Source organism: Artibeus jamaicensis, unplaced genomic scaffold (assembly GCF_021234435.1).
Source record: "Artibeus jamaicensis isolate MK-2021 breed Jamaican fruit bat unplaced genomic scaffold, CSHL_Jam_final contig_387, whole genome shotgun sequence".
NCBI lineage: Eukaryota > Metazoa > Chordata > Mammalia > Chiroptera > Phyllostomidae > Artibeus > Artibeus jamaicensis.
The window spans coordinates 11,148,983-11,168,468 of NW_026521812.1; the positions used below are offsets into that span (position 1 = coordinate 11,148,983).

The window sequence follows — 19,486 nt, forward strand, 5'->3', positions numbered from 1 at the left end:
AGAGACCTTCTTCTTGAAAAAACAATCTAGTTCAAAAATGCTTCTGCTTCGTAAATTCTTGCGAGTTTTGATTGTGAAAATCAAGTAAACAAATCTAGATGTGCTGGTGATGGTGAAGGTCATGAGGACAGTGATGGCAGATGCCCTCCACTGCTGCCCTGAAGGGCAAGGGCAAGGGCAACTGGGACAAACTATACACAGAAGGCCGAGGATTACTAAGGAATGTTAATATGAAAGGAAGGGAAGGAGGAAGAGAGAGAGGGGGAAAAAAGGAGAGTGGATAGAACTCTGACTGGATTAATTCATGAGTCCTGGATAGGAACCTTTTTAATCGTACATATGTGATAAGCTCTTTCTTGCCTCTTTGCCTCTGTGTTTTCTGATCCCTAGTTTAGATTATTTTCTGCCTAGAAAAACACTATGTGTTCTTCTACTTTTAGCCAAAATGTTACCTTCATTAACTCCTTCACACAGATATGAATATTTCCTCTTTGTACATTTCTCTAGTATCATGTGAGCCCCTTGAAAATAATATTTTAGATATTGTATAAGATGTTTATACTGAAGTATATATCTGGAATATGGTAGATAAGATTTTTTGTTTTGCTTTAATGAAATTTCACCTGATGATAACAGTAGGGAATATGCAAAAAAAGAATCGAAGCTAGAATTTCTCAGTTTGAATGCAATGGCTATCATACATATAAGGCAACTTTTTAAATCATTACCCTTATTGACATGTCAGCATATTAAAAAATTACAAAAATAATATTAGCAGTGAGAAATGATTAACAGACAAGTCTTTATTAAAATATTTACACTCTACTCTCTCTGTATGGAAGGAAATATTCAATACTTGTAAAGAGCCATCTTAAAGACCAGAAATCTAAGAATCAGAATATTTGGAGTTTGGAAGGAGTGCTAAATATCATCTCTTTCAGCCATCCTTCCAGTTTGTAATTCTGCCCTGCATTTCTTTCAAGTGAGCCTGTAGACCATGCTAGCTAGGTCCCCTGAACTGAGAAATGCCACAGCCACGTATGGAGCAACAACAGAACATGTTTCAAATTCTCTCTCTCATGCAAAATGATGGCAAACATCACACATACTGTGAAAGAAATGTGAAACAAACCGTGTAACAAAGTGCGGCACTCTTAATTGTTGAGTTATGCTTTTATATTATACATTCTTATAGATGTTAATAGACAACTTTAAGAAACTTTTAGTCAATAGTTACATTTAACCCAATTACCTTCAGTTCCTTGTTAAGAACAAACAAATAGGGAACAATGGAAAAGAGACTTAGAACTAGAAAATAAGTGGTAATATACACTTGTGGGAGAAAGTTTAAGAAGGGGCATGGGATTTTTAACATGTTCACACTGATATCAAATACAATGTCATTTTTGTGATATAAAAATAATGTTTTTCTGTATTTTACTTGCCTTCACTATTATAAAAAATACTATATACATCATGAGTTGTCCTTGGAAATGCTACATATAATAATCCACCCTTTGAAAAAGTATCATTTTTCTTTGCAGAGTAATGATCTTATTTGAAGAAAATATAGGAAAAATATCTATCTATTGAAAAGATACTCTAGAATCTATTAACTTTTTATAAGGACTGTATTTTATCAATTTCAATACCCAAATTAAAAGTGATTGTCAATTCATAGAAATCTATGTGATTCCTAAAAGGAATTTTAGAAATTGAATATATTATGATTTTGTTTCCTTAATTTCCACATGCATGTCTTCTAGGGACTGATATTCAGAGCTCTCGTATTATTTATTACTATTATTACTATAATCAAAACACTTCACAGAAATGCCTTCTTTCCCCAGATACTAGAGGACTCTCTGTACACTTTTTCCAAATGTCAAAAAACGCCTTTGTCTCTCTGCGCCTGGTAGGGCAGGGGACTCCCACACCTTCAGAGTCAATTAAACCTAAAGCATGTAAGTGGATTAAGATGCCTTACTCCTTGAATCTAGTAACTAGGAAGATTGTTTCTCTACTGATCACAAGGTCTGTTCATAAGCTACTCCACATGATCACTCTGGAGAGAACCTTGACACAGCATTAGCTGTGGGCACGCTAAAACCACATTACTCTCTAAGGACTTCACAGAGCTCGTGTGGCTGCCCTTACTACTGCATTACAGGAAACCATTTGCTGGGCCTTTCTAAAATGGCTTAACGACAGCATCTCTACTGGTAGCAGGTGCATGGTTGCATGGTCCTGGGTACTTCCCAGCATTACCAACGCATTCATTATTTTCTGAGTTCACAAAAAATGATAAGCTGCTTTTCTAAGATCTTTATCATTTTACATTGAAAATTATATATAATTTATAGTTCTATTTATCCAAGATGAATGTGTGTGGCCTTATCCTCTATGCCTATGTATAGACAATAACCCATAAAAACAATCTCCAAATAAATAGAGCCGTCGACAGGTGAAGCATAGAAGTAGTGAGCAATGGGGATTTTGGAACATCTTTAGTGCAGCAGCTTACAACCATACGTGTTATTTATCTTGCTTTTTAGTGTCAGACTGAAAATGTTTCATTCCCAGTAATGGTTCTCATGACAATGAGCAAGGTTTGGAAAAGTAGTGGCCCTTTTTCTGCTGAGCCTTGAAAGTTGAAAATCTTAATGGAAACATTAAAAATGGAAAGAGAAGAAAAGTAGGTCTATTGTTACTCAAAAGGTTGTTACGGGCTTGTGACAAAGAGATACATAACAAAGATATTTAAATAAAGTTCTGGTAGAAGAGTATTGGAACCTTTATTCAGAAGAAAACTTCGATAATTTTGATTATCTCTTAGGTCAGAAATTTTGACTCCTAGATGATATTTTTGCTACTAAATCTCAATAAGTCATGACAAAAGATGATGTTGAAATCGACAAAGTAAAATTTTTTAAGGTAACAGATGATCATTTGAGAATCCACTTATGCCAGGTCTGTGCTCAATATTTTATATTAATCTCCCATTCTGTAATTGCAAAAACTCATAACTGGTGTGAAGATAAAAATCTAAGCATAAAGAATGTATCTGACTTGAAGAAGAGTGGACAGGCCAACACATTTCAAAAATAATAGTGCCAGATTCTTATCTTTAGATTCCAGCACCTTAATAATTAACAAATTTTGTTTTTTAGAGAAAAAATTGTATTAAGCTATGAGCAACTGGGAATTTCCAGCCAAGTGTTCAATGTTGTCCCATACAGTAGTGGGGATAAAGTCACAGCTTTAAAAAATTACTGATCCATAAAACTCTTTTTAGTAGGTACATAGTTAAGAATTCTTATATTCTGCTGTATGCCTTCACTGTGTTGTAGACTTCCTAGGGGAGGTAAGGCATTAGAGTTAGTGAACAATGAACGTTGCTATTTTCATGGAGAGGGGTGGTGGGGGTGGGGGTGGGGCTTTGTTCACACCACTGGTGTAGACACTCCCATAGTTCTACTAACATGTTTTTAGTTATATAAGGTGAGTGCACATTTAAACTCACTGAAGGCCAGTGGAGAAAGCACAACTATACCAAGATTAGTTTTGTCAGGCAAAGGCAAGTACTTATATAGTGTTGTCTGGCAACCAAATTTTTCAATACCCCTCCCCTAGGAATCTGTAAGAATTTTTCCATTGGCATAGAGGAAAGCAATACCTGTGATAATGAAAATTGAAATGGTCCACAACGCATTTCCTTTCCATTTGAGGATCAGTGTTGTTTGACTATGTCTGATTCCTGGAATAACTGCAAATAATTCCAAAAAAAAAGGGGTCCATAAGGAATCTCAACAGAAGGACACTGGGGACTAGTGACCCAAAGGTAATCCTCAGGCTTAGGAAGTCAGTAGGAAGTGCTGGGTGTAAGAAAAGGTGTAATTGATAGTCTAACCTACTGAACCACGTAGTCTAGAGAGGGTTGAGGGAGCACAGTGAGTGACGACTGCTGTAACTCTGGGGGAAGGCATGTAATCAGTCCAGCACACACAGGTCAGGGCAGAGCTGGAAGGGGCTCTCTGAGGATGTGCTGCCATCGAAGTCTGGACCAGTCAGCAGAGACTAGTGTCTGTGAGGACTGGGAGTGATACTGTGGCAGAAGGTATTGGGGACACTAATCCCTGACCCACAGTAGATAAGGCAGCAGTAAAAGGAAAAGGGCAAATGAATCATTATCTGCACACAGATAATGTCTGTGTACAGTCATTATCTATACCAGGTCGCGGTGTTTTATGAAGTGCCCAGCATTTTTTGTAGAAACTGTGTGGCCCCTTCAACTATGTGAAAGTATATTAGAGTACTGACTTCCTCAGTAGGGGAAAATAATCCAGACTAACTTGTTGGACATGAATAAGCAGCCCTGGGTATGCTGAGACATAACATGCAAGAGGGTGATGAAGTAGAAGAAATTGCACTTTCTGCTAATTTAGTAAACTTGGAGATATAAACTTGGGGTCTTTAATTTGGATATTAAAGGACCTATAATTTTATTTGTTGCCAGCTGATGAGATCTAGGGACTTGTATGTTCCAACTTCCGTCAGTATATGTGAAGCTATGACAATTCTGTTCATTGGCAAGTGGCGGAGGCACCAGGGGCCTTTCATCTTTAGAAGGTTATGACAACCCGACAAGCTGCATTGTGACAATAAGATTTAGTTCAGCGTGATTTGTTTTGAATGCAAGGAAATAAGTAACAGGAATTGGCTTTCAAACCAAGTTGAAAATAATATCACTAGAGGTATACCTCTAACATCCATCACCAACATTTAAGAAGTGAGATCACTAGAGAGAATCAAGATAGATATCCTATTTGGCTATATCCCCACAACCTGGATCAAGTTTAGAGACATAATCAAAAGCAATGAATATTTTTATATAAGCTTTCACATAGATGAAATTTTCTGATGTGTTAACGTCTCAAGAAATTATTCATCTGAATTGCCAGTTACAGAGTACTGTTCCTGTCCCACCCATGAAGAGCAGAGTCATGGAGACTCGTCTTTCAACATGACAGTGACCCAGTGAACTGTCTGCTTTTCAGAATATTCACTTCATGATTTAAATTACAAATCCTAGTGACAAAAGAGCAAATCAAACTACCAAAAACAATGCTGGATTTGGAAGAAATTAGAAGTCTAAAAAATTCAGAAAAAAATGAACCTGTGAGATGGGAAAAGCTGGTTTACTATTAAATTACTTTGCTCAGAGAGGAAACTAATTTTTTCTTAAGTTAAAAAAATGTTATTTATTTATTTGCATTCCTTTTCCACACCACAAGTTTAACACCATCTTTTTTACCAAGAAATTAAGAAAGACACAGACTTATATCTCCCAAAGACAAAGAAGAACACAAGTACAAGAGCCCTGAAAACAACAGGGGCATTGTTGCCTAGGACTTTCACTACTCTGAAATTAAACTTGGTATTGTGGTTAAAATGAATCCACTAGAAGATGAAGATGAGGACAAGATTAAGTAAAAGGCTTCACAGGTATCTTTAGGGAAGAAAAGGACTAAAATTAGAAAGAACTAAAGCTTTAGTGTTGGTATGGTGACAAATTGGTAGACTATCGCTTCAAGAAAATTCGTATTTTGACTTGGCTGTTTCCTGAAATAAGAGATTGAATTAAAATGAAAAGTTCATAGTCACACTATGTCACAATCATAAATGAATGGAGATGCTAGCTAGATGAAAATCAAAGTATAACAAGTATAATAACAGAAAATGAAGGATTTTTTTGGCTGCTCATTATTAAAAAGATAAAATAAAACCAGTAGGAGCCATGCATGCTTTCATATTCATCTAAATATTAAAGTAGTTTATAGAAAGCTTCCTAAATATTAAAACTTTATTATATTAAATAACAAGTTACATGACATAATTTATACTTTTTACTTCCAAAATAATTTAAAAAATATGTATAGCTAAGCAATCATATCCTGATTTCACTTTTAACAGAAACTACTACCCTATTTTTTTTACTCCATAACATGCTATCAAGACAAACCTTGGGAAACACGTCCATTGAATTCTTTCTGAGAAAATGCATTGATGAAAGAAGAAAAATATCTTACATATAATGCATTAAAGCACACTCATCTATCCTGATTCCTCCACAAAGAATCTCCATTTCTTCCTTCTTTTTTTATTATGGCTTTCTTTGTACAGATATCATACCTATAAATATATGATATGTGAATCTCTAGCCAATGTAGTATCAATGTAATTATTTTCCAAATTCTTGAGTACATTTGATGAATGTGATCCTTTTATTTCTACACACTTGTATAAAAGAATTTGTAAAATGTGCTTCATAAAATCATTCTTCTCAAAGTAGGGTTATAATTACAAAATCTTACAGCTTTCCAATTATTAACAATAGGCTGCAGAGCACTAAAAATAAATGGTAATAACATCAAATACATTAGTGTGATATAAATGAAGACAAATACTAAAGGAAAAAGCTATTCACAGAATAGAAGTACAAGGGGTAGATTGTATATGAGGGTTATAACATAATCACCATTTAAGTCTTTCATGTTTTACTCAACCTTGCAACTTTCCAGCTTTAATGGAAGGGGAAAGTGTGCAGACAGTACAACAAAGTGGTTCGAGTTCAGGAAACAATCCTTGCTACGTGGGAATGAATACACTGAAGAAAAGAATGTCTGAAGAAGCTCTTCATTGCATTTTGAATATCAAACCAAAACAATACCTGGAGTTTAAAATAATTCTTTGGCTAGTCATTTAGCTGTATTTCTAAGTTCTCATCCCAGGAAATTGTTGGTTGATTCACCTGAAATTTGATTATGCAGGTAAAGGTTTTTTTTTTTAAATTTTTTACCACCACCATTTATCCCCTCTAGGCATAACCTTTACAAACTGATGGGATTCACGGTGGGCTGCACCAGAATGTGTACTGCTGCTCTGACGTCATGTCAGGAACCGCTCTGCCTGCTTTCAGGAGTTGTCACTGCCCTCCGTGGCTAAGGCTGAGGGAGCCACCTCCAGAGTTCGAGCCACTAAGGAGACAAAGCTTGTCCCTTGCCCCCAGTGCTTGGTTGGTTAGTCTATAAGGATAAGACCCCTCAGAGAAGGGGCAACCTAAGCCAGACATGATCACTTGGGAAGCCATCATGGAAGTGATATGGGAAACTTTGAAAAACCTCTGTTTAACCTTTATTTGCCCAGGCCCCAGGTACCCTAGGGAGAATGATAGGGCCGCCTGGGAGGGCAGGTGGCCGGATAGTCAGTAGGACTGGAACTAGCACCCCTGCTGATAGAACAATTATCACAATCTGCTTCTGTATCCCACGTTTGTCATGTAGACAGGAAGACCCCTAAGCTATATAACCCCCCAAGAATCCTGTGTTCGGGGCTCAGAATTTGGATACTGACTCCTCTGGGCCCGTGCATGTTAAGAAATAAACCTCGTACTCCAGAATCCCTCAGTGTCTGGTAGCTTCATTTTCCTGCAACAGAAAGACTGAGGGGGGGGGGCTGCAACAAAGAGGGAGTGATGGACCATCACCCCCCACCTATTCTGACATAGCCCTCCCTGATTCTGTCTGGGAGAAGGGCTGCCTGGCTCTAATCCACTTAAGCCTAAAAACCTATGATGGGGAAGGTGGTGCAGCCCTTTCTGACTAGAGCGGGATAGGGGTGATCAGGCCTAAGAAAGAATATGTAAAATCCTGTGAAACCTGCTTTGTTTGGAATGCTCTCATTTAAATGATAAGGGTACAAGCAAGAAGTTTGTTTCTCAAAGTTTTATGGCTCTTTAGCTTTCTGACCCTGACTGAGAATAAGGCCTCATAGTTCTTTGAATGCTATCTATTGTTTGATCCTTACCTGCATTCTTGTGCAAATGAACCCAATAAAAGCCTAGTGAGGAAAAGGCTCTTGGACCTTCTCCTTTGAGTGATAGGCCACCTTTTCTTCCCAAGCAGATCACATCTTGGTAGTTTCACTTTCATCCATGGTGGACGGGGGACTTTGTGGGCAAAGTTGCCCCCACAGAGCCATTTTGGCATACTAATTATTTTGAATTAAAATTACATAAGAAACAGCCAGTGTAAGTATGCTATACTGAAAGTTAAAGAGACATCCTCATCATCAGATGTAGGGAGTTCAAGACAAAGAGCCTCTGTAAACAAACTTTATTATTTTACTAATTAATACCTCAATTCCAGACTTTGCTGTGTTTTCAATTCTACACACACACACACACACACACACACACACACATTTAGTTTTGGTTACTTCTCTGAGACTTATATTTCTATAAGGTCCTGTATATATGACAGTAAAGTTTGTCTTTTTCCTGTTAATTTGTGTTATGTTAATTTAGTTATTAGGCAAGCCAAAGAACACAGAAGGAAGAAGGTAAAAGTTTTCCTTGCTTACAAAATCATATTAGCATAGCTTCCAGATGGTATCATTCCAAATATTTGTTTTATATTTTATAAATCTTACTTCTACCCACTTATGGTAGATAGAGTAAGCATTCACATCTCCATTCTACAAATTAGAAACTCAAAGAAATTATGCTAGCCCAAGTATAATCCACCCATAAGTATTTATGGGTCAGTAAAATTCTAAAAGGGAGAAGACACAATATTTTAACCACTGCTCTGACATCATGTAACAACGGGACACAGGAAGTAGAAGGATTCTGAGCGGTGGGCCAGCCCTCAGCAGTGAGCCGTCCTATTCCGTTCCCACTGTTTTTGCTGTGAGCCCCTCTGTCATCAACATTTTTGCTGCACAACTATAAGGGGCTTGAAGGCAAATTTTACCATAAAAGATTAAATAACAAAAAGAGAAACAGTTAAAAGAACACAATAAAACTTTGCTATGACCCTAATTTTAAATTATGCAATTATTTTGTACCCCCTTTTGCCAAGTATTAAGTAACTGGCTTTTAATGCAAGTTTTACTTATATGATTTTGGCATCACTCATTTTAGGGAATTCTTGAATATTTCATGAGGCTATATGAGCCCTTAAGTATTCCTATAAACCAAGTTATAATTAAATAATTTCTTCTTGGGCATACCATACCTTTAGTTGTATGAAATGGTAAAATGAGGAAAACATTAGAAGCAATAATAAAAAATATTTTCAAGAGCTATCAAATAAAATAAGATCATCAAATATGTTTTTAAAAAGATAACTGAAGAGTTTTGGTCTAGCAACTCTATTTATGTTATTGTTTCTTGCTCTATAAATTTCAGATGTATACATCTATTCTGTAGGCACCTTATCATGACTGGAAAACAACTAGCCCTAAAAACATTTAGCTCATGGTCCACTGATACACAAGAAATGAAAACTGAGTGGCAGCTAACCCATGAATAAATTTGAATTCAAGTAATCAGTGTGAAAGGAAAAGCAATCTGAGGGGAATGCTTCATTTCCTAAGTGATACTGAAAAGCACAATGTTTTTCACTTTAAAATTGGTTAAGGACAAATTACGTTTTTTGCATATTAACAGCAATGTCGCCCAGTGAGAATAATGTGGGGTTGCAGGGTGATGGGTAGTCTTTACGCCATAATAGAGGAGGTGGCAATGTACAGGGAAGGAGGCATCACTAGGTAAGTGACAAATGTTCCCTGAGTTCTAGTTTATTTTTTCTAATTTATGAAGAACAGTTCAAGTGATTTAAAACTGGAAAATTGCTTTAGATAGCTAATGGATAAAATTTTGAAAACTTTTCCATGTTCATTTTGTGTGTATGTGTGTGTGTGTTTGCGTTTTAGTTCAGAAAAGTCATAATTACAATGTGCCTTGGGAAGAAGGTGTTAGTACCAGATATCTAAAGTCAAGTGTTCTGTATGATTTATCGAAAGTCATTCATGTTCAATTCAAATTAATAAATAGTAGCGGGGCATAAAAGCATTAGAAATGACACTAAGTTCTCCTTGAATAAAGTTGTATTAAGCTTGTTAAAATTGACTAATGATTTTTAACCTCTCTTTATCAGTGAGTCTCATCTCACTCACTCTATGTCAGTGAACATAGAGTATGAAAAACGGGCTCCAAGTCATTGTTCAAGGCTGGCCTAAAGCCCTGGGGCTACATTCATCTTCATTTTATAAGTCATCAACTTTACATCACTGAAAGCTCTCCCAAGGTCCACACATTTTGGCATATTTTTGATTAAATGCTTTGTATTAAAGTAATAACAATAAAAGAGTAATTAGAAGAAGAAGAAAAGAATGAGAAGAAAAATACAAGCTTTTAGAAGGTAGGATAAAAACTGTGCTAAAGTATAAATTTTTAGACACAAACTACTTTATGTCACTTTCAATGTAAATGCAAACATTTAAGCTCTCCATCAAACACTAATGGCAAGATAATTAAAATAAGACATCCCCCAGCCACTCTACTGTCCTGTGAATAAAATTATGTAGGAAATAGCAGCTTTATTCCCAAGGGGCAATCTTTGCACACACATACTAATTCTGCAATCTATAACACCCAGATAAAAAATAAATTCTAGACTAAATGTTCCAGTACATGCAGTAAAATATTTATTTTACAAAATTTCTTAAACATAGCTGGTAACTCCAAAAGACAAACTTGATCAAAGAGAACAAACTTGATCCCACTGTGGTCCCAGAAAGCAGCAGGTCTAGGCGAACTGAGATTTAACTGTGGAGGTTAGACAACATGTTCTCGTGCTTGGCGTTCCCAAACGACTCCACATTTCTAAAACCACTGACAAGATGTCCACAAGTAAACACAGAAATGACCAGAGAAAATGACAACTATTCCAGGGAGGAGACAGCTGGGCAATCAAAAGGCATGCTGCAAAGAAAACTGTTTACCCATCATGTGAAGGCTCAAATGCAGAGTATTTTGTGATGCCGTTATCAAGAAAGATTTATTTTGAAATAAATAATATAGAGATTATTATACCAAAGTGGTTTTGTAGTAATTACTACTCATTCCCACAGACCATTCTTCCTTTAGTGTCAATTTGGCTGGAATTGTAAAAGAAAATTGTTAATAAATATCAGAATTAAATAGCTTGAAGGTGAAATCCTTTGTCAAATCAAAACATTTTTTCTTTTTAAATGATTGCTTATAATTGCTATTTGACAAACAGATTATGCTAAAAAATCTAAATCAAGAAAAGTCATAAATCCACACCATCAATTCGCACCATCCATTGCCATAAAAATTAGCAAATACACTGGAGGGGATATCGATGGTGTATCAACATCCTGCCTCTTCATATTATTGTAGAACACAGGAGAAGGGCAAAAGCAGAAATGAGATGCCTTTGATATTACCTTTTTAATTTTCCATTTGTCAGAGATAAGTTTACAGACATAAAATGAGGGGAAAAAAAAGAAAGGAATGAGAAAGAGACCAAACTTGGGATCAAGAAGATATTTCTGAAAAGAAAATAATTCTGGAGTTATTTATGGCAATAACATAAAACAAAAGCTCCAGAAAAATAGATGCTCTCTTTCAACATTTATAATGCCAAGATGTTGCAAGAAGTAAAAAACCTGAAAAGACCAATTACTGTAGATTTAGAAAGATGATTAAACAGCTACCATTCATAAAAGTACTAGGACTAGATGATTGCAAAGATGAGTTCTAGGAAATATTAATACCCCTGACCATATTTAAACTATATTAAATCACAGAAGGAAATTTCCCCAAATTATTTTATGAAGCTTCCATAATTTGCAAAATACAGGTGGAAAAATGTAGGTTTATAGTTGTTCATATGGAAAATAATATAATAATTAATAAATACTACTGCAAAAAAACTCTGAGTTTAAAATAGTCACAACTGTAAACCTACTTCTGCCCTATTGTGCATTATAAGTAAAAAATTATTTGAATCATATTCAAATAAAGATGTAAAATGAAAATGCAATAATGGAAGTAGAATACAGTAATTGCAAAATTTATAAATTATGAACAAGTTATAATCTAGTAAAGGAAGGTTGGGTTAATATCAAAACATTTATTAATCTAATTAAGTTAATCAAACATTTTAAAAGGAAGTCATATTAACATACCTACATAGGGTAAAATATTTAATAAAATACATTGCCATTCCTGAAAAGTGAAGGGAGCTACTTAAATATAGCAAAGACTAGTTACTGAATACTACTAGCAATTACTCAATAATTTACAAATACTAAAATCTTTACATTTAAATTCAGAAGCTAGATGGAGAGTTTTACTATTACCATTTATTTAACACTTTCTTAGAGAGTCTTGTGGAATAATAAGAATATAAAAGAAATAATATTAATATTATATATAAGTGACAAAGATTCTCTCTAAAGATAGCACCTATAAACACCAAAGAGCTGCTAGAAAAACTTTATAACAAAGAAATTCTGATATGAAGAATGTGCCAAAACAACATATTTTCTCCATTTTAATGATAAGGACCTACTGAGAGAAAAACTTTCCATTCACAGTAGTTATAAAAGTTGCAAAATACATAAGAACAAATATAATAAGAAAAGTAAAAATTCTATATTTAAAAAGTATATATAGCCTTAATAAAGATAACAACAAAACAAGAGAGATTAGAATGAATGAGCAAATGTTTGAATGGGACACCTAAACATCATAAAGCATCCTTTTCTTCAAATTAATTGTTTTAAAATAGCAGCTTCAATTATAATCATAATGTTTTGCTGTTTTTAATATAATGACTTTAAATTTAATGTTAAAGAATAATGCTGAAGAATAGCCAAGGAAAGTATGAACAAGTTAAATACTCAACATATTTATTTTACTTTCTGTCAGAACACACTACAAACCCATTGTAATCACCAATTATATAGCGACATACAATACAAATGAATCAGTGGAACAGAATAGATAATTGAGGGAAAAAACAGCATATATAATTTTTTTAATACAAGCAAGTAAGATATCTTGATTATTTAAAAAATAAATTGTGGCTCAAATGATTACCCATGAGAAAGAAAATAGTGTCAGTGTTCTTTAAGTACTAACATACATTCCAGAATACTTAAAATTTTACTATAAAAAGATCAAACAATAATTATTTTAGAAGAAAATATAGGATATTATAATATATATACAAAAACTCAGAAATTATAAACTTTTTATTGATAAAATTAAAATAAAAATAAAAAATTATTTTGGCCAAAATAACCAAAATAAAAACATGTAATATAAGAGATTTGAATATATTTTCATTACATATCGAAGGATGTCAAAGTAATTTCTATAATATTAAAGTAGGTTAATTAGCAATAAACACAAACTAATCAGAAAAAATAAAAAATGGCTAAAGATTTGGACATTTTATGAATTGTAAATTAATTTAATATCTTCAAAGAATAATTAGTTAATATACAATTAAATGTAAGAAGTTCATGGTAAGTATAAAACAAGAAGCAAAATGGCATGTATAATATGATACTAGTTTTTAAAAAAGTGTGTGGGTATTAAAGGAGTAGAAAATATAATTTGAAAAACAACAACAATGGGCTATTATCTCCAGCTATTAGAGATTTTAATGTTTTATTTTCAGTTTTATACCTTTCTCAATTTTTACTGGGTCCAAATTCCCTTATCCTTCTTGTCTTCTCCAGGTTAGTAATTGATGATTACATTATAGCAATTGTTATTATTCAAATGTCAAGGTAGAGTCATTGTGAGCTCAGTAGAGAGAGTATACTATGTGCATAAGTATCAGAGAGTGTGTGTGTACACACAGACAGACACACACATAAAACTTTCACAGGGCACCATCATCCTGTGACTTCCCGCCTCTGGGTCATCTGCATTACCCACAGCAGCTTAGACTTTGCTTTTTACAAGGCTGAACTCACAGTGCCTAGGAGAGTATTTCGTACACAGCAAGTACAAAATAAATGTACAGTAAAATAATTCAGTATCATTTTTATAAGACAACAAATCTATAAAGCTTTTTTTTGGTAAATTAAGTGGGTCTGTGGGATTAAACATAAGAAAAGTATTGTTATTCCTAGGATTAAGACAAAAGACAGATTTTTCTTGTGTTTAAAGCAATGTTTAAAAAAATTTAAATAATGTCATAAATTTCTTATAAAATCATTTAACGTAAGTTAATTGACATATTGCTAAAATGAAATTCAGGAGTAAAAATAACCTGAAAGAACTAAACTGATACAGTGCAGGTACGAAGCACTGTTTGTATAGAATAAGTTACAGAGGCTGTGAGAGAATCCATGGCCCACTTAACCTTTAACCAATTCTCCATAAACACCATGTTTCTTAACTGAACTTTGGCGTGTATTGAGAAGCAATGATTTTGAGGTTTTACTAAAAAGTACTAGGAATGCAGATAGTCTCTAACACTGGTTAACTGGAGATCCAAGAGCTTTAACAGGTAGTCACCAAGCAGTTGGAAGGGTAAGGCACAGGTTTGGCAGTTAGAAGGACCTGGGTCTACGACCTAACTCTACTATTTCCTAGACACTGAGCTTAGTCAGAAGTTTTGTGAGGGTCAGGTGAGGTTTATAGGGTTTGTAGAGAAAGATCTAGGTGAAGAGTAACAAAAATATGACTCTTACAAAATATTATTATATTTTGGTCTGTTATACTCCTCTTTGTTTTTATAAAATTTGAGTAATAAATATTTAGCTATTTTGAATTTATTTCTAATTTGGGGACTGAGTTTCTTCAATTAAGCCAGTGAGTCCAAACTCTCTAGGATATCCTTCATTCTTTCAAAATAACTTGAAATAACTTTGTTAAATAGAAAGAAGCAAAGAAAATGAAAGAAATCTCTTCATTCAAAGGGAAGGAGGAAAGAGGAAGGAAGGAAGAAAGGAAAAAAGGGAGGGAGGGAGGGAGGGAGGGAAGGAGGGGAAAAAAAGAAAAACAGAAATATTATTGAGCATTATGGCAACATGTCCCTGGGCAGTATCACCAAGAAAGCTGTAATTCCCTTAGAAATTGGAAACCTACACACTCCTTATATTATCTTAGAAAATTTAAAGGAGCACATTCATTAACATTTTCTTGTCATTAACTAATAAACATTGAATATTCCTAATCATATTTTACTTGTGTTAGGTCCAAATGAAGAAGCATTGGACAATTCCATTTATGACCTAAGGTAATGCTTTTGTGGTTGGTAGCCACTGTGTGTATTTACATAGGAATATTCCACTGGAAGTAATCGGGACATCTTTTTTCGACCAATACTGTTGAAAATTACATATAAACATGCTTTCCATAAGTTCTAGTTTCAGAATTCTTTTGCTTGGAATTAAAAAATTTACTTTTACTTTCCCTCAACATGTTATATTCCTTGAAAACCAGAGGCCCCCTCAAAGGGTACTACTGAGTTCTTTTTCCAATGACCTGTTTTGAATTTAATTTTTTTCTTCTTTACTATTTAACTTACCAATACTCTCAGAAATTCATTTGTTGCTACTGTGCTCAGTGTTTCAAACAATGTCCACATGCTTTTAGGAGCATTTTCCCAATTAAATAGAATAAAATATTCTATCAATAAATGAAACTCTTTATAAACAGCAAATGTGGAAAGGGACATATTTCCTTAGACTACTTCAGGGCATCTGCCTTCTTGTTTTAGTAGATTTAGACCTAACGATAATGAAGACTTAACACTATACATTTCTAAAATATATAAATTTTACAATGTTTAAAGCAAATTATGAAGGGGAAGGAAGTCAATTTTAGTAAAAGAAAAATAATAAACAAAATTTAAAATTTATAATATTTAAAGAGTTAATCTTTACTATATATATATATATATGTATCCCTAGAGTGTGTGTGTACATATGTATATATATATAGCATGAAAGTTTATATATGTATATGTATGTATATATACACACACACATATATATAAACTTTTATATAAATAGAAAGGAATTGGTACTAACATTTGAGTGGCACAGTGACACAAACCCAAAATACACAGCATTAATTTTGAGACAATATGACAGTACAGTGGTACTGTGTCCTCCACCTGTCATATTGTCTATCAGTAGAGACAGACACAAGAGTAAAGAAGTTGTTTTAGAGGGCTGAAGACAAGAGAATTTGTGCTAATTATTGTCGGAACAATTAGCCTGACCACAGCCTACAAAAACTGGGAAGATAGAAAGTGCACCTATAATATGTGGATCGGCTACGGGAGCTTCACAGCAAATAATTGACAGTGTCACTTATGACCTTTAACCACGTATAACATTATGTTGAACAGAAAATGGAACTAAAGAAAAAAAGTTTATTTTTCAAGTATAATTTAGAAGATATATTTCCAACTCAGGATGTGCTGATTTAGAAAATAAAAGTTTCACATTTACAATATTGTCAGCGGGCAGAAGATTTCCCTAGTTAAGACATTGTCTCTCAGAAGAGATTAAATTCAGAATGCTGTCTGCAAGTCAAGATCAAATCAGTGATGTAGCCCTAAGACACATTGTTAAGACCTCAGAAAGATTTCAGAGACTTTTCCAGCTATATAAAAGTTCTAACAATCTTAAAGATGTCCCATGGCATCCATTTTTACCTTTCATGCTAGAGAGAACAGCATGTCTTGAGAAGATTTGTGGGTATGTATTTTATTCTTTAGATAGGGATGGAATTATAATTTGATGCACAGAAATCAAGTAAAAATTTTTAAGAGTTGTAGCAGCTTGGAATAAAAGGGTAGAAATAGTTCAACTAACAGCTTGGAACACCTTATTCTATTTTAAATTGCCTGGCGGCCTATTGCTAGTCTGTAGAGTTTAGTATTATTTTTAAATAATAACAGCAAGAAGAGAAAATATAGCTAGTATTTATTGGCCAATCTTAAACACCAAGCATTGTGCTAAGGTTATTTTATGGAATATTTCATTTATACCTCAAAACAAACCTCTGCATTTTTTAACTGTACAAACATTTTTATCCACATCTAGATTTTTATCCCAAGGGCTTTATCAGAAATAGAGATGATATATACATCTGTATGATGCCCAGAATGGCATCATTTATAAGAATAAAATCATAAAGAAGCCTCAAAGTCAGATAAAAAGAAAGTTAAATTAAGAATCTTTCACATAATGGCTTATAATGCATTCATTAATTAAAGTATATGAGTTAAAGTAATTATTGCTTTCATTTTAAAGACAGGAACACTAAGAATCAGTGAGATTATGCCATCTAAAGTCACACAGAGTTTGGCAGACGAAAGATTTAAAACTAGGTATTATGACTTCAGAAGACCATTCCAAAAACCTGTAATATTGTAAATACATTGGATCAAATTATAATTCATATAAGAAAATGAACCACACTACAAATATCTGTGCATTGGAAAAACTTCACTTTGCAACAGAACACATCTGTCTTTTACAAGATTTACAAGGCTACACGCCCTTGCAGGTGATGTGCACTCATTTCTGGGTGTGTGCTTTAGAGAAGACTATGAACTTTTCACTCATCCTTAGCCAGAGAGGGAACCCCTGGGTCCCACCTGCCATCATATTGCCTATTTCTGAACCAAGGAGCATTATCTAGATTCCAGATGACAAAGACAAAAGGTCATAGGGGAAATTTTACGTGAGGGAGGCCTTCATGCAGCTGGAGACAACCTGCTGGTTTCTGTTGAATAAGGCAGAGCTTTACCTGCGCTATCTTCTATGTATGCCTTTACCACAAACTCACTTTATATTTTAAATAAATGCCTATAGACTTTTCCTCTTGTTAAAAAAAGAAACAGAAAAATGATGAGACTGAAAAAAATCTACATTAATGAAGAGCTATAGCTGAGATCTGAGGTACATGCAAAAGTAAAAAATCCTAAATCATGGTTCCCATAGCAACTGCAACGCAGTTGGATTTCACTTTCATGTTAAGTAAGTTTAACTCGGGTGGGAATGCAAAACACTGCCTCTAAGCCTAAAAGGGAATCATGGAGAACACAGAGATATTGGTCCAGATTCTTCTGGCTTTCAGGTGTGACAAATATCAACCCTAATATGTGTTAACATTTTCACACCGAAACTATAAGTTCCTTCATATTAATGTTAAGTTCTCTTTATTCAATTTAAAAATATGATGATTTAAAATGGGAAAAATTCCCATTAAATCTATTAAACCAGAGGCCAAGACTTTATAATATGGAAATACAAGGGTACAGTTCTACTTCTAATTACAGAAGAAAATTTAATGAAAGCACTATTGATGAGAACAATCTAATTACATTCATTGTCATGTGCTTTAAATGTGACATTTCAAGTTCTTGTAGATGTAACCTGAAACTATGAAAACAAACACATAGTACTTCAAGGAGAGGGTATACATACACATCGTAAAGACATTTTCATATCTTTTTCTATTTGATAACATTTTTAAAAGGCAAAAAGAGTACTTACTCCTTTTATGTAACGAGGTCTATATTGAATAGTTCCAAATAAACCAAGAATGACGATAATAATATGTACAAAATTTGCCAGGATAGGTGCCCACTGATATCCAAGGAAGTCAAATATTTGTCTCTCCAGCACACAAACCTAGAATATCAAAAAGGGGGATATATATGTGAGCATACTGATGAGAGGGAAAAAGAGCACATTGACACTATACTTAGTGATTATAACTCTGTTACCATATCTGGCATTTGCCTTTAACAGAATGACCTTTTCAGGTGTATTTCAAATGAAGACACCAACAGTCCTCTCAGGGATGAGTATGTGGAGACTTCAAGCAATATTCACAGGACATCATCTGTGAGTCACAGGATAAATTATATTGTCATATTCACTGTCAACAACTTGAACTCATCCACTAGAAAGTTTGGAAGTCCATTGGCTAGGTTTGTTGTTAGTATCTGCTGAACGTCATTATACAAGGGGATGTAGTAGAAAAAGAACCACTCGAGTTGAGACCAGATCTGCCACTAAGTAGTTGCAGTGCCCTAGGTGAGCCATTTCCCTTCTCTAGGAGTCTGATTACTCATTTGTAAAATGCAAGGCCTCACCAATTTCTAGGGTTCTTCTAACCCTAAGAGTATTGGCTTATAAATCAAACATGCCTTTTTATCACACTGTTACCTATAGTAACCAGGTAAAAAGAGGGCTCTGAAAGGGAATTAAAAATAGAGTTAAAGTTCCATTCCAATGGAAAAAATAAAGCATTTCAAATTCTCCCACACTCGTCTATACCTACAGTTTTACAATTAAGGCACATGTCAAAATCTAAACATGAGAGGAGAAAAACAAGTCAACAAACCAAGTAACCAAAAAATAAAAAAATAAAATTAAGGTTTGTTTATACCGCAGCAGTGCCATTTTATATTGAGAAGTGAGATCCGGACAGCTGGTAAGTCTCTCTTACATCTCACAAAGCCAGGAGGGCTGGTGTGAGTGAAACCCAGCTCTATTCTTCTGGTGCCCAGTTGCCAACTGTCTGTTCGGAGTGAGTGAGACATTGTGAAAGGACCTGATGTTC

The 19,486-nt window shown here is 34.3% G+C and overlaps 1 protein-coding gene across 1 annotated transcript in view; it reads right to left on the bottom strand.

Moving 5' to 3' along the window:
- NKAIN2 (sodium/potassium transporting ATPase interacting 2) overlaps positions 1-19,486 on the bottom strand; it is an 887,037-nt gene that overhangs the window by 437,186 nt on the left and 430,365 nt on the right. Inside the window, exon 2 of the mRNA XM_053664749.1 lies at positions 18,412-18,549. Coding sequence (XP_053520724.1) covers positions 18,412-18,549 — 138 coding nt within the window. The remainder of the gene's footprint in view (positions 1-18,411; positions 18,550-19,486) is intronic.